The sequence below is a fragment of the Cherax quadricarinatus genome, chromosome 30 (assembly GCF_038502225.1).
Source record: "Cherax quadricarinatus isolate ZL_2023a chromosome 30, ASM3850222v1, whole genome shotgun sequence".
In the NCBI taxonomy this organism is placed as follows: Eukaryota; Metazoa; Arthropoda; class Malacostraca; order Decapoda; family Parastacidae; genus Cherax; species Cherax quadricarinatus.
This window is the reverse complement of record NC_091321.1, coordinates 35,280,439-35,297,167: the sequence shown is the minus strand read 5'-3', so window position 1 is coordinate 35,297,167 and position 16,729 is coordinate 35,280,439. Positions and strand designations below refer to the sequence as shown.

General features: G+C 38.9%; 1 protein-coding gene across 3 annotated transcripts in view; it reads right to left on the bottom strand.

The window, feature by feature from the left end:
- Window positions 1–16,729, bottom strand: part of LOC128692544 (cytochrome P450 9e2-like) — a 108,223-nt gene that overhangs the window by 60,214 nt on the left and 31,280 nt on the right. For 2 of the 3 annotated variants that reach the window (XM_070090098.1, XM_070090099.1), the window contains exons 2-4: window positions 4,200–4,380; window positions 3,208–3,997; window positions 1,385–1,603 (exon numbers count right to left, since the gene is read on the bottom strand). In XM_070090098.1, the coding sequence (XP_069946199.1) occupies window positions 1,385–1,603; window positions 3,208–3,997; window positions 4,200–4,379 (1,189 nt within the window). In that variant the 5' untranslated portion in view covers window position 4,380. The remainder of the gene's footprint in view (window positions 1–1,384; window positions 1,604–3,207; window positions 3,998–4,199; window positions 4,381–16,729) is intronic. The other variant, XM_070090100.1, reaches the window with a different exon arrangement.

Sequence of the window (16,729 nt, the reverse complement as noted above, 5' to 3'; positions counted from 1 at the left end):
TCTAGCCCCCACCACTGTATCATCCATGTGTTACATCCTTGACCGTTGACAGCTGACATTAGTCAGTCCAGGCATCAGTTACGAGCATCTGAGCCCCTTGTTCAGAAAGCTCTTATTGTTTGTCACTCGTAGATGCCCTGCTGAGTCGTACCTGCTATGATTCCCCATCGAAACTCATTCCACTCCACCTCCTGACCATCAGAGTGCAGCTATATGTAGAGAACCAGTCTGAGGATGCTTAGACTAGCCTCTGTTGTAACTCCAACTGTCGAGAGAATGACACTTGTCAAGCCACAGTATCCCTGTTGGCAGGCAACTAACTTTTGTCAAAGCTTCAGTGAGCAGCCTGCACAAAGATGATGTTACTGTGACTGTTTGCCCTCTCCAGTAAGGTGTATGCTGTTATGATTCCCAGATGTTTTGCTGAGTCGTCCCTGTCATGACTCACTCCACACTTGCTGGCAGTGACAGCCCCAGCGACAATACCAGTTGAGAAATTTCGTCCTGAGTCACTTGCCAGAAGTTCTGCCCAGTTGCCGAGTACTGAGGATGCCTGACTTAGGAGCACCAACAGGTTGTGCCCCAGGATGAGTGAACCCTGCAGCGACTACTACAATGACTGCTTCGCCATTTCAGAGGAGACCGTACCCAGTTACGTCATAGCTCAACGGCAGTATCTGTCTGTGTTGCAGTATCTTTCCAAACACAGGAAAGCATGCAGTAATGCCCACTGACGCTCACTGCCTTGGACCACAATGTTTAGCACACCCCAACTTTTTTATCTTGACTCCCTGTAGGAAGTTTTTTCATGTCCACACATACACACAGACACAGACACACACACACAAACACACACACACACACACACACACACACACACACACACACACACACACACACACACACACACACACACACACATTATATATATATATATATATATATATATATATATATATATATATATATATATATATATATATATATATATATTCTATTCTGTGTTCTGTGCCCTGTTCCTGCGAGAGAGAGACCGAGTTTTTTTTTACAGGCAATCATGGTCGAGTACGACCATGTGTAGGTGGCTGAGCAAAATGTAGACTGTAAGTCTATATGGCTAGCTTTTATAGTTACCACCAGAGGACAAGCTTGGTCGGCATGTCACTTCAACCTGCATCACCCTGCCTCGCTCTCACTTGGTGTCCAGGCATCGTCGAGTCAACAGGCCTACTCCTCTCTCCTTCACTGTGCATGGCCCTCCTGGGCCAAGGCAACTTAAGAGGGAGAGGCAGGATCCAATTCATCATTGACTCCCGCTACCAAACCGACACGTAATATTCTATGATACCCACATATTACAAGATTCTCTAAAGCAGGATCTCACCCATGAGACAAGCGTTGAGGAATTTGGCTTCCATGATGCCCTCGTAGGTAATATCACCATATTCATGGATAATCTGCTTTATCTCCTCACGGAGACGCTGCTGATGTATGGGATGCTTGGCCAGTAGGAATGATGAGAAGGCGAGAGTAGACGCTGTGGTGTCGTAGCCAGCAATAAGGAACAACACACTCTGTGCCACGATACTTTTGTTGGTCAACACTGTAATGATATGATAACTTAGTTATGCTGTTAGTTATAAACTATAAACTTTTAAACTTGTTATAAACTATGTTTTATCAGATCCAAATTTTCCAGCTCTAACAGGATATTAAATAAGTACAATATTTAAACTATTATCCAAAGTTCAAAAATTATCATCACGAAAACTTTTCAATAAAGAGAAAAAAAGTCAAAATAAAATAAAGGAATCGTAGTGGATCATATATTAAGACTGACTTGAGATGCAATTCAATCATAATTTCCAATCGTTGCATCACAGTGATTGCTTTAACTAAGTATTTGTACTTAATATTGATTTGTGTTAAGCTGTAATATTGTGCAACCATTCGGTGGGTTGGTGGGTTGGTGGGTTGGTGGGCTGCTGGGTTGGTGGGCTGGTGGATTGATGGGTTGGTGGGCTGGTGGGTTGGTGAGCTGGTTGGTTGGTGGGCTGGTAAGCAGGTGGGTTGGTGAGCTGGTGGATTGGTGGGCTGGTGGGTTGGTGGGCTGGTGGATTGATGGGTTGGTGGGCTGGTGGGTTGGTGAGCTGGTTGGTTGGTGGGCTGGTAAGCAGGTGGGTTGGTGAGCTGGTGGATTGGTGGGCTGGTGGGTTGGTGGGCTGGTAAGCAGGTGGGTTGGTGGGCTGGCGGGCTGGTGGCTTGGTGGGATGGTGGGTTGGAGGGCAGTTGGGCTGGTGTCTTAGTGGGTTGGAGAGCTGGTGGGTTGGTGGGCAGGTAGGATGGTGGGCTGGTGTGTTTGTGGACTGCTGGGTTGGTGGGTTGGTGGGTTGGTGGACTGATGGGCTGGTTGGTTGGTGGGCTGGTAGGTTGGTGGGCTGGTGGGTTGGAGGGCTGGTGTATTGATGGGCTGGTGGGCAGATAGATTGGTGGGTTGGTTTGCTGGTGGGCAGATGGGTTGGTGAGTTGGTGGGCTAGTGGGAAGATGGGTTGGGGTTTGGTGGGCTGGTGCGTTGGTGGGATAGTGGGTTGGAGGGCTGGTGGGTTGGTGGGTTGATGGGCTGGTGGATTGGTTGGTTGTTGGGCTGGTAGGTTGTTGGGCTGGTAGGTTGGTGGGCTGGTGGGTTGGTGGGCTAGTGGGAAGATGGGTTGGTGGGTTGGTGGGCTGGTGCGTTGGTGGGATAGAAGGTTGGAGGGCTGGTGGGTTGGTGGGTGTTGTGATAGAAACACAGGCCTTATCTCTAGGCTTTATTGAACATAGAATCTTCATAGTACTTCTGCAACAACAAAATATAATGACTAGTACATCTAATAACGGCTTCTACAGGGATGGTGATGTCTTGCATATGTCAAGAGAAAAGTTATAACTACAGACCACATATTTAAACTCACCATGTAATCTGCATCATTAATATAGGGATAGAAGAGAAGAGAATCACACACCATGTGTTGGCGCCCATGACACACCAAACTGTTGTTGTTGTTAAGGGCCCCGAGAGGTGGTGCAGTATTATTCTGCTGCTGCTCCCCACAGGAGCAGTATCACTACAGTGGGCTGGTGGGTTGGTGGGCTGGTGGGCTGGTGGGTTGGTGCACTAGTGGGTTGGGAGTTAACTAAAAAAATACTGATAATATATCATCACTGACCTTGCTTAGACTGAGTGATGGGAATGTTGTTAACGTTAGTGACAGAAGAGTCGTGGTTGGTCTCCTGGGCAGTACGGTCCTGGGTAGTGGTGGACTGGTTGTGTGGGACAGTTGATGTGTCAGTAATAATGGGATGGCTAACACCAGCTCGAGCGTCCAAGAGCAAGTCCAAGTAATCACCCCGTCTTTGTCCTGCATTTCTGGCTGCAATTGTCTCTTCTACAACATTCGAAAAATATTTTATGGCTGGTGAATCTATTTTGATTCTCAGGGCATTACCGATCGTCGGGAACATGTTAAAAAGAGTAAATTTTAGGATCCTTAAAAAGGAAAAATTAAAAAACATTTCTGCATATTTGGAAAACTCTGGCACCTCGCTCTTAAAAGAATTACATTCAATACCAAAAGCACAGGATGCAATAGTATCCATAGTAAACCTTCCAAAGTTTACCTTCATGTCAACAAAAGGTTTGTTAGCTGCTTCTTTAAGAGAAAAAGAAACAAGAGCATCGGCCTTCTCACAGATCAGAGGAAACATGGAGCGCATCTTGCCAGACGTGAAAGTGGGACTCATGATCCCCCGGAGAGTCTTCCACTCATCTCCGGTAAGGTTACTCAGCATTATGTTTGAAATGCTTCCTTCTTCAGCTAGAAACTTTCGACGGTCCACGAAATGATCAAAATCCTTAACGAAGATGTTTTTGAGTAAGTCAGGATCGCCAACCATGAGAACAGGACGAAACAGCTCATACAGTCCACTGAGTGTTGAACCTCCATACTTGTGATACACCTGGAAACAAGTTCTCATCATTATGTGAGCGTATTAACCACCATTCTCACGCCTTTAAGAATTCTTAAAATTCCTAAATACTTTTTATTTTTATTATTTATTTAAAATAGTGATATACATTACCAAAATATGTAAGAGTTGATCTTACATCAAAAGCCCTGACAAGGATTTGGATGAAAATCATTAAGTGGTAAGTACAAACCTCATCGACATAACGCCATCGAGTCTGAGATAACGATAAAAGCTTGTGCAAATGTCCGAGGAAGGGAAGATAAGGAGGGGTTGAGACTCCTCGAGACGACCAGTAGCTGTGGCGCCAGCGGGAGTATGCCCAAGCTGCCATCACTACTCCGGCCACCAACAACCACACCTCTACTCCCATCCTGAAATCCATTTGAAAATAACTTACTATTTTCTAATGTATTGTGTCACTAATCCCAAGAACATCTCAATGTTTTATATTAATATTCTGTAAATTAAATCATCTCTTTGCCAATTTACCTTTCATCCCTCTGTCCCACCTTTCCGTCTTACCCTCATAAACACTCTCAGCTGAGGCTGACAGATTTCATCACTTGAGACAAGAAATTCTGTCTCTATGTAAATATCATAAAGGAAGAATAACAACACACTGCGGGTGTACATAAATTTTTATGTGTTTATGTTCAGTTTTATTTCAAAATTGAGTCAAGCAAGATAAAAGTCTGTAAAGATCCATTCATGAGATAGTAATGGATTTTTCTGATATTTTCTCCTATACAAATTATCTTAATGAACATATTAAGCAAAAATAATGTACACAGTTTAACCAAAATTAATTGTGTTGTTGAACATCAGTGAGTGAGATTGTTTCATGGTGTTCAGGTATAATTTTGTGGAATAATTGAAAAGATTATTTTAAAATTTGTATCAATAAGTACTGATAGGCATATGATTATTTTTAACTTTCTTTTTTTTGTTCTGTAACAATGACACATTTACAAAGTGTATGATAAGCTATCCCGTATAATAATAATTCATAAGAACATAAGAAAGAAGGAACACTGCAGCAAGCCTACTGGCCCATGCGAGGCAGCTCCCATTCTCCCACCGGCTTAAGCCAATGCTTTGACCTAGTCAGGTCAGTCACGTTCACTTCAGGGAGGAGCATGGCATCCGACATAGTAGCACAAGATAATCAGGTCCAACTCACATCCTTCGCTTCTATGACGGTACTCGGGAGTTTGTTCCACTCATCCACAACTTTATTACCAAACCAGTGCTTTCCTATATCCTTCCTGAATCTGAATTTTTCCAATTTAAAACCATTGCTACGAGTCCTGTCTATGCTAGATATTTTCAGCACGCTATTTACATCCCCTTTATTAATTCCTGTTTTCCGTTTATACACCTCGATCATATCCCCCCTAATTCTACGCCTTTCGAGAGAGTGCAGATTCAGGGCCCTCAGTCTATCCTCATAGGGAAGATTTCTGATACATCAGATCATCTTTGTCATCATCCTCTGTACGTTTTCCAGAGCATTTATGTCCATTCTGTAATACGGAACTGCGCAGCGTAGTCTAAATGAGGCCTAACCAAGGATACATAGAGTTGAAGAACAACCTGAGGACTTCTATTATTTATACTTCTAGATATGAAGCCAAGAATTCTGTTAGCTTTACTGCGAACACTAATGCACTGTTGTCTTGGTTTTAGATTACTGCTAACCAGAACTCCTAAATCCTTTTTGCAATCAGTAATATTAAGATCTACATTATTTAGTTTATATGTGGCATGGTTATTTTCCTGTCCAACTTTTAGAACTTTGCATTTGTCTATATTAAACTGCATCTGCCACTTCTCCGACCACTGCATCAATCTATTCAAATCATCCTGGAGTGTTCTAATGTCCTCATTAGAATGAACTGGACGGCCTATTTTGGTGTCATCAGCAAATTTATTCCTTCATCTATGTCGTTTATGTAAATTGTGAACAACAAGGAGCCCAACACTAACTCCACAACTGCTGGAAGAAACCTGTGAAGTTCCTAAGTGACAACACATTGTGACTTACTGAACAAATTCCTCTTAATATTAGTTAAGTCTCCTAACTCATACACAAAGCTCAACCTGTGTGATGGAAATGGAAGAGGAACATCAGTAAGCTTTTTTCTCAATATACAACTAACTTATGTACCCACTTTGGTAGATAGATGGTAGCTATCGAAGGGGGACATTTTTTGCGACCTAGGTGTTCTAAAAATTCCTACTTGTCTCTGTAACTTTGATAAATAATAATTATATTTGTTACCATTTACTTGTATGTATGTAATGAGATTCATCCAGGTAAATGTAATTTTCCATAATTTGCCCGTTGGTCCTTCAAACCGGATGTAATTAGTGAAGTCATTAATTACTTAATAATGAATTAATTACTTAATAATTATATGTGAAATGACAGAAGGTGGATGTTAGGTCCAAAAATTTACTTAATGTGTAGTGGATAATTATTATAATATTAATTTTGCTCAGCCAAGTCTGGCAAAGATTTATATTAGTGTATTTGTATAACATTAATTTTGCTAAGCCAAGTCTGGCAAGGATAAGCCAAGTCTGGCTAAGGTATATATTATGGTGTATTTAAAATTTATATTATAATTTTCTTACATGTGTAATTACTAAGCTCAAGTGTAGCTAACATTATTAATGTGTATTTAAAATTTATATTATAATTTTCTTACATGTAATTGCTAAGCTCAAGTGTAGCTAGGATTTATTCAAAGGTAAGTTGTAATGGTGCAGAGTAGTAGTAGTAGTAGTGAGAATGTAGCCACTGAGAGGTCAGGTCCCTCTCAGATCCAACAGTTCTCACTTGAAAAGGTTGTCCAAGGTGTTTTCTGTACCAAGATGCCATGTGTTGCAGTGTCTGACAAGATGAATATCAAAATGGTATACAATACCGACAGGTTGGTAGGTAAGACACATAGGCAACAGTTAGGCAACTTAAAGTTGCCATTTACAGTTAGGCAACTTAAAGTTGCCTAACTGTTGCCTATGTGTCTTACCTACCAACCTGTCGGTATTGTATACCATTTTGATGTTCATCTTGTCAGACACTGCAACACATGGCATCTTGGTACAGAAAACACCTTGGACAACCTTTTCAAGTGAGAATTTGTGGCCCGGTGGCCTGGTGGCTAAAGCTCCCGCTTCACATACGGTGGGCCCGGGTTCGATTCCCGGCGGGTGGAAACATTTCGACAAGTTTCCTTACACCTGTTGTCCTGTTCACCTAGCAGCAAATAGGTACCTGGGTGTTAGTCGACTGGTGTGGGTCGCATCCTGGGGGACAAGGTTGAGGACCCCAATGGAAATAAGTTAGACAGTCCTCGATGACGCACTGACTTTCTTGGGTTATCCTGGGTGGCTAACCCTCCGGGGTTAAAAATCCGAACGAAATCTTATCTTATCTTATCTTATCTGAGAGGGACATGACCTCTCAGTGGCTACATTCTCACTACTACTACTACTACTCTGGAACTGAACTTCTCCAGGCTGAGGGACTGACAACCTCAAATTCTACGACTTCAAGGGTAATGGACTGATTACATCGTCTTCACATCTCTACTGTTCCTGCCTACTTTCTGTATTCGACTGAAGAAGCCTACTGTGTAGGTGAATAGTTTCGGAATAAAGTTGCCTAACTGTTGCCTATGTGTCTTACCTACCAACCTGTTGGTATTGTATACCATTTTGATGTTCATCTTGTCAGACACTGCAACACATGGCATCTTGGTACAGAAAACACCTTGGACAACCTTTTCAAGTGAGAACTGTTGGATCTGAGAGGGACATGACCTCTCAGTGGCTACATTCTCAATACTACTACTACTACTCTGCACCTCTCCTTCCGACAGTATTTAAGTCTCCGTAAGTTGTAATATTGCCTTCATGAATTGCATAATTTAGAACATAATCAGTGCTATTAATTAAGTTGAATTTAATACATTGCATCATGGCTGAAAATGAGGAAATTAATGTAGAAGACAAACATATGGAATATAAGCAAAAAAGCATCACTGCAGGCTAGAAAATGTCATGTAAGAAAAGCATACAGTAAGTATTTGGAATTAATGAATCAAGAAACTGTGAATACTGATGATTAAAAATTGTATTTAGATGCTTTAGGGAATAGATATGATTCATACAAATTATATTACAATAAATATGAAGATTTGTTAGTAAACTGTGTAGATGAGACTGGAGTAGATCTTATGATTAATCAATATTATGAATTAGAGGAAAAGATTCTTGTAAAAGTCAGGCCTTGAATAAATTAAAATGTATAAACCAGGCAGTTAATCAATCTGCTCCAACAAATAAGATGTCTTTGCCAAAACTCCCAGAATTATGTTTACCTGTATTTAATCCTGGAGAAAACTGGGAGAAGTTTTGGTCAATTTTTAAAGCAGCTGTGCATGATAGGAGTGACCTAGCCTGTGTAACTAAATTATTTTACCTCAAAGGACAGATAAGAGATGCTCACATACTCTCACAAGCCTTTCCCAATGTAGATGATTCTTACAAAGAAGTAGTTGACTTGTTTAAGGTTACTTATGGTAATATAGAACAAAGTAGGTTGGATCTAGTGAATATCATTGTTAATTTAAAATCTCCAGATCACACTTACAAAGGTTTACAGCAGTTTAGAGTTAAACTGGAGAGCAATCTCAAAACATTCAGTAATAAATACAATCTGAAGGAATCAGACTGGTTATTGAGTGCCATTGTACAGAATAAATTAAGCTGTAAAACACTTGAATGGCCCTCAAACAAATATCACAAGGGTTATTTTGGACTGGAGGAAATAAGACTAGGTCTACAAGAATTAATTGTTCAGTTACAGACCAGCCAACCAACTCATTTTAAAGATGCAACACATAATAACTCTGAGGTATCTGTAAAGTTTCACAAAGGGAAAAATTATCCCAATGTTAATAATCAAAATTCATTTCCTAAAAAGAGTTGCATAGGTGCATATCAAGTAGCAAGAATCAGAAATAATGATTCTCCACAAGGTAAGAAGAATAAGTACCCTCCTAAGAGTAGCCCAGTTAATAAGAAACCAGTCAAAGAAAAGAGAGATTGTCTCTTCTGCATGGGTACTCACTTTTCTAAGAATTGCAGTGCATACAATTCATGGAATGATAAAGTTGAAAGATTGGAGAAACTTGGCAGATGCATCAGATGTCTAAGTAATCACAATGAAAAGGACTGTCATGCCAAATTAAACAACTGTTATCAATGTCACAAAGGAAGACACCATATAGTCAAGTGTAAGGGTCTATATGATAATGTTGATAATAATGATAATGTTGACAATCCTGACACAACAGTGGTTAATGTAAAAATTGCTGCTAATGTTAATAATGATGGTTTTGCTGAAGTAGCCTTACCTGTGTTACAGGTAAAAATTGATGATAAAAGACATAAATAAAAAATGTAACTGCATTATTAGACCAGGGATCACAGCGTACTTTCATAAAACGTAAATGTCTTGATGGTATGAAAGTACAGATGGGAGATCCTGCAACTCTAAAATTATCTGGTTTTCTCTCAGATAAAAGGGCTCAATTGTATGACACTGTTTATGTAACTGTCAGGTTGGGCAATGAGAAAAAACCTGTTAATGCAGTAATAGGGCTTAGTAAAGCTACAGAAAGACTTTCATATGATAAAATTTAGCACCTTCTGGTGTAAATGATGATTCTGTAGGCCCAATAAATATTTTTATAGGTAGTGACTATTATGCCTCCTTTGTAAAGGGTATGGTAAAGAAATGGTGTCATCCTTTTAAAGACTGCAGGAGGCCATGTAATGTATGGTAGGATTCCTCTTAATAATGAGGTCCTGATGAGGTTTTTTCAAGGGTTCTTAAGGAATGCAAAATGGAACTCTGTGAACCATTAACTAATATTTTTAATTTATCTCTTCAAACAGGTGTAGTGTCTGATATGTGGAAGATGGCTAATGTAATTCCTATTTTTAAAACAGGGGACAAGTCGTTACCATCTAATTACCGCCAAATAAGCCTGACCTCAATTGTAGGCAAATTACTAGAGTCAATTATAGCTGAGATTATAAGAAGCCATCTCAATAAGCATAGCTTGATTAATGATACTCAGCATGGATTCACAAGAGGCCGGTCTTGTCTAACTAATTTATTAACTTTCTTCAGTAAAGCTTTTGAGGCTGTTGACCACGATAAAGAGTTTGATATTATTTACTTAGATTTTAGTAAGGCTTTTGGTAGAGTTCCACACCAGAGACTGTTAAAGAAAGTGGCAGCTCATGGCATTGGGGGAAAAGTGCTCTCATGGATCGAATCATGGCTCATAGACAGGAAGCAGAGAGTGTCCATAAATGGGGTTAAATCCGAGTGGGGATCTGTAACAAGTGGCGTTCCACGGGGATCAGTCATGGGCCCGTTGTTGTTTATAATATATATCAATGACCTTGATGAGGGAATTACTAGTGATATGAGCAAATTCGCCGATGACACAAATATAGGTAGGATAATTGATTCAAACGTAGACGTTAAGGAACTTCAGGAGGATTTAAACAAACTATATTCTTGGTCAGAAAAGTGGCAGATGCAGTTCAGTGTAGATAAATGCAAGGTTCTGAAGCTCGGGAGTGTCCATAACCCTAGCACTTTTAAGTTAAATGATGTAGAACTTAGCCATACAGATTGCGAAAAGGACTTGGGGGTTATGGTGAGCAGCAACCTTAAACCAAGACAGCTATGCCTAAGCGTACATAATAAGGCAAATAGATTACTGGGATTTATATCAAGAAGTGTAGGCAACAGAAGTCCAGAGGTCATACTGCAGCTTTATACATCATTAGTAAGGCCTCACCTAGATTATGCAGCTCAATTCTGGTCTCCATATTACAGAATGGACATAAATTCGTTAGAAAACATTCAGAGTACGATGACTAAATTAATACATAGCATTAGAAATCTTCCTTATGAAGAAAGATTGAAGACTCTTAAGTTACATTCACTTGTTAGACGAAGAATGAGGGGAGACCTGATGGAAGTGTATAAGTGGAAGATAGGTATTAATAAAGGGGATATTAATAAGGTCTTGAGGATATCTCTCCAAGAGAGAACCCGCAGTAATGGATTTAAATTGGATAAGTTTAGATTTAGAAAGGACATAGGAAAGTATTGGTTTGGAAATAGGGTGGTTGATGAGTGGAAGAGTCTACCTAGTTGGGTTATTGAGGCTAGGACTTTGGGTAGTTTCAAATTTAGGTTGGATAAGTACATGAGTGGGAGGGGTTGGATTTGAGTGGGACTTGCACATCAGAGCTTATTTCTTGGGTAGCATTGAAAATTGGGTTGATCAAATGTTTTGTTAGTGGGATGAATTGTAGAGGACCTGCCTAGTATGGGCCAACGGGCCTGCTGCAGTGTTCCTCCTTTCTTATGTTCTTATGTAGAGGAAACTATAAATACTGTAACTGTGTGCCTTACTCATGAAATCGTGCCCCAGTATAATTCTTCCATAGAGGATGGTGTTGAGCCAGTGCATAAATTGTGGGAATTAGACAGTATTGGAATAAATGTAAATGAAGAAAGTCCAGACGATTCTTTTGCTCAGGAACAATACCCGAGAGATGTAAAATTTGAATTTGGACAATACTGGGTACGACTTCCGTGGAGACTGAACCATACAGAATGGCATATGGACAATTAAAGGCTCAGCTCCACGAACTGATTGTGAAGGCTTACTCAGCCCTGTAACAACTTCAGACAGTATTACCAAGGCTGGCTCATCCTCAGGAAAATTAATGAATAGAAAAAGAACAAAAACTGACAAACATAAACACTTTATTATTTAGAAAATTTAAAATATAAAACACTTAAATATGAAATATTGATCCTACCTTAAAGAAAATGAAAAATGAAAAATATAAATGATATCTGAATTCAATGCTAATATATCTATATAAAACTTGGGTGTCTGGTGTTGGTGACACTGCGTGTTGTTGAAATCGTAGCCGTTGCCGCTGATGGGGGGGGGGGTGTCGCAGGTGTTGACAACCCACCGGATCGTTCTTCACAGATTTTATAGCCATCAATAATCCGTCCAGATTACAGGAAAGCAGGTTTTTTCCACTGCAATGATGAGGGGTTATATCCTGCTACTTGCATACACAAACAGGTAAGTGGATCAGAATTTGGGACGTCTCAGAACGTTAGTCCGTCTCCTTCAATTCTACTCGTTGATTAGCAGGTGACCCTCTCCGTCCTTTCAAGCTATAAAGAGAGACATATTACCCACTGCTTAAGAAATCACTCTCCATGATGAGTACAATACCTAAAAGATGTGGTGATTTTTAAAACATTTTAACCTATCAAGACTGAAAGGACTAAGTTAATTATTGGTCAAAAGTGAAGCTTTCAACCAATAAGTCCACTAAAATATGATCAGGCATGTACTTACAGTAGTGTTGGGAGCTGTGAGTCGAGTGATTTACTGTTTGACTGGAGCCCCACACGTCACCTTTCGCGGGGGGGGGGGAAGAGGGAGGGGAAGGGATAGCGGGAGCTAGACTGACCCTACCTTAACAAGCAGCCGGAAATCAAACTATCACTTTCGGGGAAGGGGAAAAAGGGGGGGGGGATAGCGGGAGCTGGACTAACCCTACCTTAACAAGTAGCCGGCAATGAAACTATTGTTACTATATACTCCGTCGCTACTCCTATCTATTGAACTTTTCCCTCACACTCCCCTATACCAAGACTTATAGTCAAGGAGTATAAGAAGAATAGGTGAGGAAAAAGTTCTAACATGTGGAAGTCGCATAAGGTAACAAATCTTCTACTGACTGTCACGACTTAACCAGTCAGAGAAATAATTGGATGAACCATTGATATACACAATATGGAACTTAAAAGCCTGGAGTGCCAATGTCCACCTCAAGAGGCGACTGTTGGTTCCCTTAAAAGTTTCTAGTTATATCAAAGGTTTGTGATCCGTTTCTTTTCCCAGCAAATAAAATTTAAATTTGGAGATACCCCACACAAGGGCTAAACATTCCTTTTCTTTTGTGTAGTATCTCGTTTCTGCGGGAAGGAGTTTCTGGCTTAGGAAGCATACAGGGAAGGGAGTACCATCATGGTATTGTAGTAGCACCACACCTAAGCCAGTATTGGAGGCATCAGTTCTTAAACAAAATGTTTTATTAATATCTGGAATCTTAAGTATAGGGTCTTTCGAAAAGATACTTTTAATCTCATTAAACTTTTCCCGAGCTACGTCGGAAAGTTCAAGAGGTTCCTTCACAGACTTTTTAAGGAAGTCGGATAAGATGCCTGTAAGATCAGTAAGGTTCAGGATAAACCGTGCATAAAAATTTACAGAACCAAGAAAGCTATGCATGAGCTTCTTGGTTTTGGGGAATTTAAATTCTAATAAAGCTTTGATCTTACTGGGGAGAGGCTGCAGAGAGTTATTAGAAAGTATCAGTCCAAGATATCTAATCTTGTTATACCCAAGGAAGCATTTCTTCGGCTTGGCAGTGAGGCCATGTGAGCGTAACCTACGCAAAACTGATACTCCAAGAACACCTTCAAAAATACTCTTGCACATCATTTGAACACCATCAAAAACATCATCAAACTCCTTTGAATACTCGAAAATACACCACTGAATACTACCAAAACACCACTGAATACTACCAAAACACCACTGAATACTACTAAAACACCACTGAATACAGTCAAAAGACCACCAAAATCACCATAAACTAAGATCAACATTTACCTATGAATACTCCAAAAACATCATTTGAACACATTTAAAAACATCATCAAACTCCTTTGAATACTACCAAAACACCACTGAATACTGCCCAAACACTAAAAATCACCAAAACTAAGATCAACACTACCAGCTAATACCCATTTTATAGAAATCCCCACAAATTTTTTTCTTAAATGTAATGCACATTCCTCCCTACACTCACTAAATTTCTAATAAAATCCATCTCCTCAAATCCACATAGTTTAATATTATACTCATAACCCACTATTTTTCTCATTTTAACTATTTCTTCAGAAAAAAGTCACCCGCATTTTGACTCAGTAATATTCACAACATGTCACAAATTTTTAGAAAACACTCATTTTTATAAATATATCACAAACACATCCAACTAAGATATGATATAAATCACATTTTAGTCACATTCCCTCGATTTCGGTAATATGAACAAAATGTTTGGGATAACATTGGAACATTTCCAAATTACATTGGAGCATGTTCAAAAATATATTGGAACAGTTCCAAAATACATTAGAGTATTCCAGAATTACTTTGATCGACTCCATTTTTGGATATTTCCAAATTAGTTTTGGAGACTTTATCTTAAAATCGAACATTATTTTCTTGTTGGTAAACACACTCAATGGTAGAAATATTTACTCGATTTCCGGATAGAAACACAATCCTCGCTCTGAGAGACTCCTTGAGCTTATATGGCTTACCCCAAAGTATTGCGTCATGATTTTTGTACAACCCCCTCCGGCGATGCCATGAAATGGTGTTCACACCCAAGGTAGAAAATCACATACTCATTGCGTATCTCCTTACAACGCACCTGTGTGTAATGGAAATAAATGGTATAAAATACCGACACAATGGAAATATAAACACAAATGCAGTATAATGTGATCCTTTATTGACAACGTTTCACCCACACAGTGGGCTATCTCAAGTCACACACGGATCTACCTGGGGTTGGAAGGTACGAGAGTATTTATAGTCATGTTGAGGTCAGGTAGATCATCAGCTGCAGCATTCTCCACCTGACCTCAACATGACTATAAATACTCTCGTACCTTCCAACCCCAGGTAGATCCGTGTGTGACTTGAGAAAGCCCACTGTGTGGGTGAAACGTTGTCAATAAAGGATCACATTATACTGCATTTGTGTTTATATTTCCACCTGTGTGTAATCATGAATAAGTGATATAACATTTGTATTCTACCTCAATACTTTTTTCATGGTAAGGTTTGATTGATTTAAAATTTATCATGTCTTAAGAATTTTTATTAAACATTTCTCTTTTTAATGAATGATTCATCATATATTATTAATCTTGGTGTAACAACCCGCTCTAAACATCATTAAATCCTCCTCTAGGGCTTTTTCTTCCAAGCCCCGTCACATCGATACCTGTAAATGTTAATATTTTTTTTTATTTCATTAGCATATAATGGGGAGAATTTTGCATCATCACCTGTAAAAGATATAAACCAACTAAAAGTTACATTTTTTTTTTCATTATCCCAAACATATGCCTCTCAAGTGTTACATTTCTCTCTTCAAGTTATAATTACTTCCTCATAATAATAATTTAAATGAATTAAACCACTGATAAAAGGTAAATAATTTTGCTTACCTTATAAGTTACTCACACATTAGGTTCAATGTTTTTAATATAATGTTTAATATCTGTGAAAAGTTCTCTCCAAATTAATTTCCACTTCTTTGTGTTGTACCATCTATGCAAAATGCACAGATTATACTGTCTATTAAATATTTGACTGACAAAGTTGTCAGATACATTGCTTTCCAAAATATAATATACCAGATCGTCACTCCATTCCGTTACCATTTCATCAATGAATTTATGTGAATCAAGTTCATTTTCTAACCAGTTTTTAACTCGTTGAAAATTCTTTTCACTCAATGATTCACCATCTTTCCTTAAGAGTTGATTGACAGTGTTGAAAAATTCCAACCAAGGAAGATCTTTCACCGTTTCACAAATAACAATGAAATCTCCAAGTTTCCCCATATTAGATGCTTTCCATGCGGTTCCCTGACAATGTCTGGGGTGACTTACACACAACTCTCCCATACACATAAAGAGTTGCTAAACAGTATTAAATGAAAATTTCATTAAACTTACCTAAACTAGGATCAGCTATTTCAAAATCCATTTTCGCAATCAATTTTTTGGGCTTTGGTATAATAAAAGTTTGAGATAAATGACTACTCCATTCACATTCTTGTAGCAATAAATTTTCCAATATTTCTTCACTCCATCGTTGAGTCGTTTCTCGTACCTCAGCTACAATCTCTTCTTTTGAGAGAACACGTTCCGCATCAACTCTTTTTAGAATGGGTTCGACTCTCTTAATTGTATACAACATTTCTATAAACACCACACTAGTATGTTTTGTCGCAACCACCTCCATATTTCTTCTGCTCAAGCAATTCCTTACCATTTCACTCCAAATATTTATACCAAAAATTTCAATCATTTTCATCGAATATCCTTTTTTTTTTTTTTAATAATACTAATACACATTACAGGGGATTTCTTAAAAGCATATATATTATCCATCGTATATTTCAATTAATATGTTTAGCCATTGTTAACTTTCCTTATTTTTTAGTAAAAAGAAATATTCAGACTATTTTTTTTGGCAACACTACTCGCTTGTGACGTCACGCTCCACCAAACAGGATTGAGCATCTTCCCATTATTAACTTAAAAGCATAATCATACTGTGTCCCCTTAACTTAAATGAACTAAAAGCGTGACGTCACTATCCATCAACATGTTACAACAGGATAGAACATCTTCCCATTATTAACTTAAAAGCATAATCATACTGTGTCCCCTTATTAACTTAACTGAACAAAGATAGGCCGTATAATTCA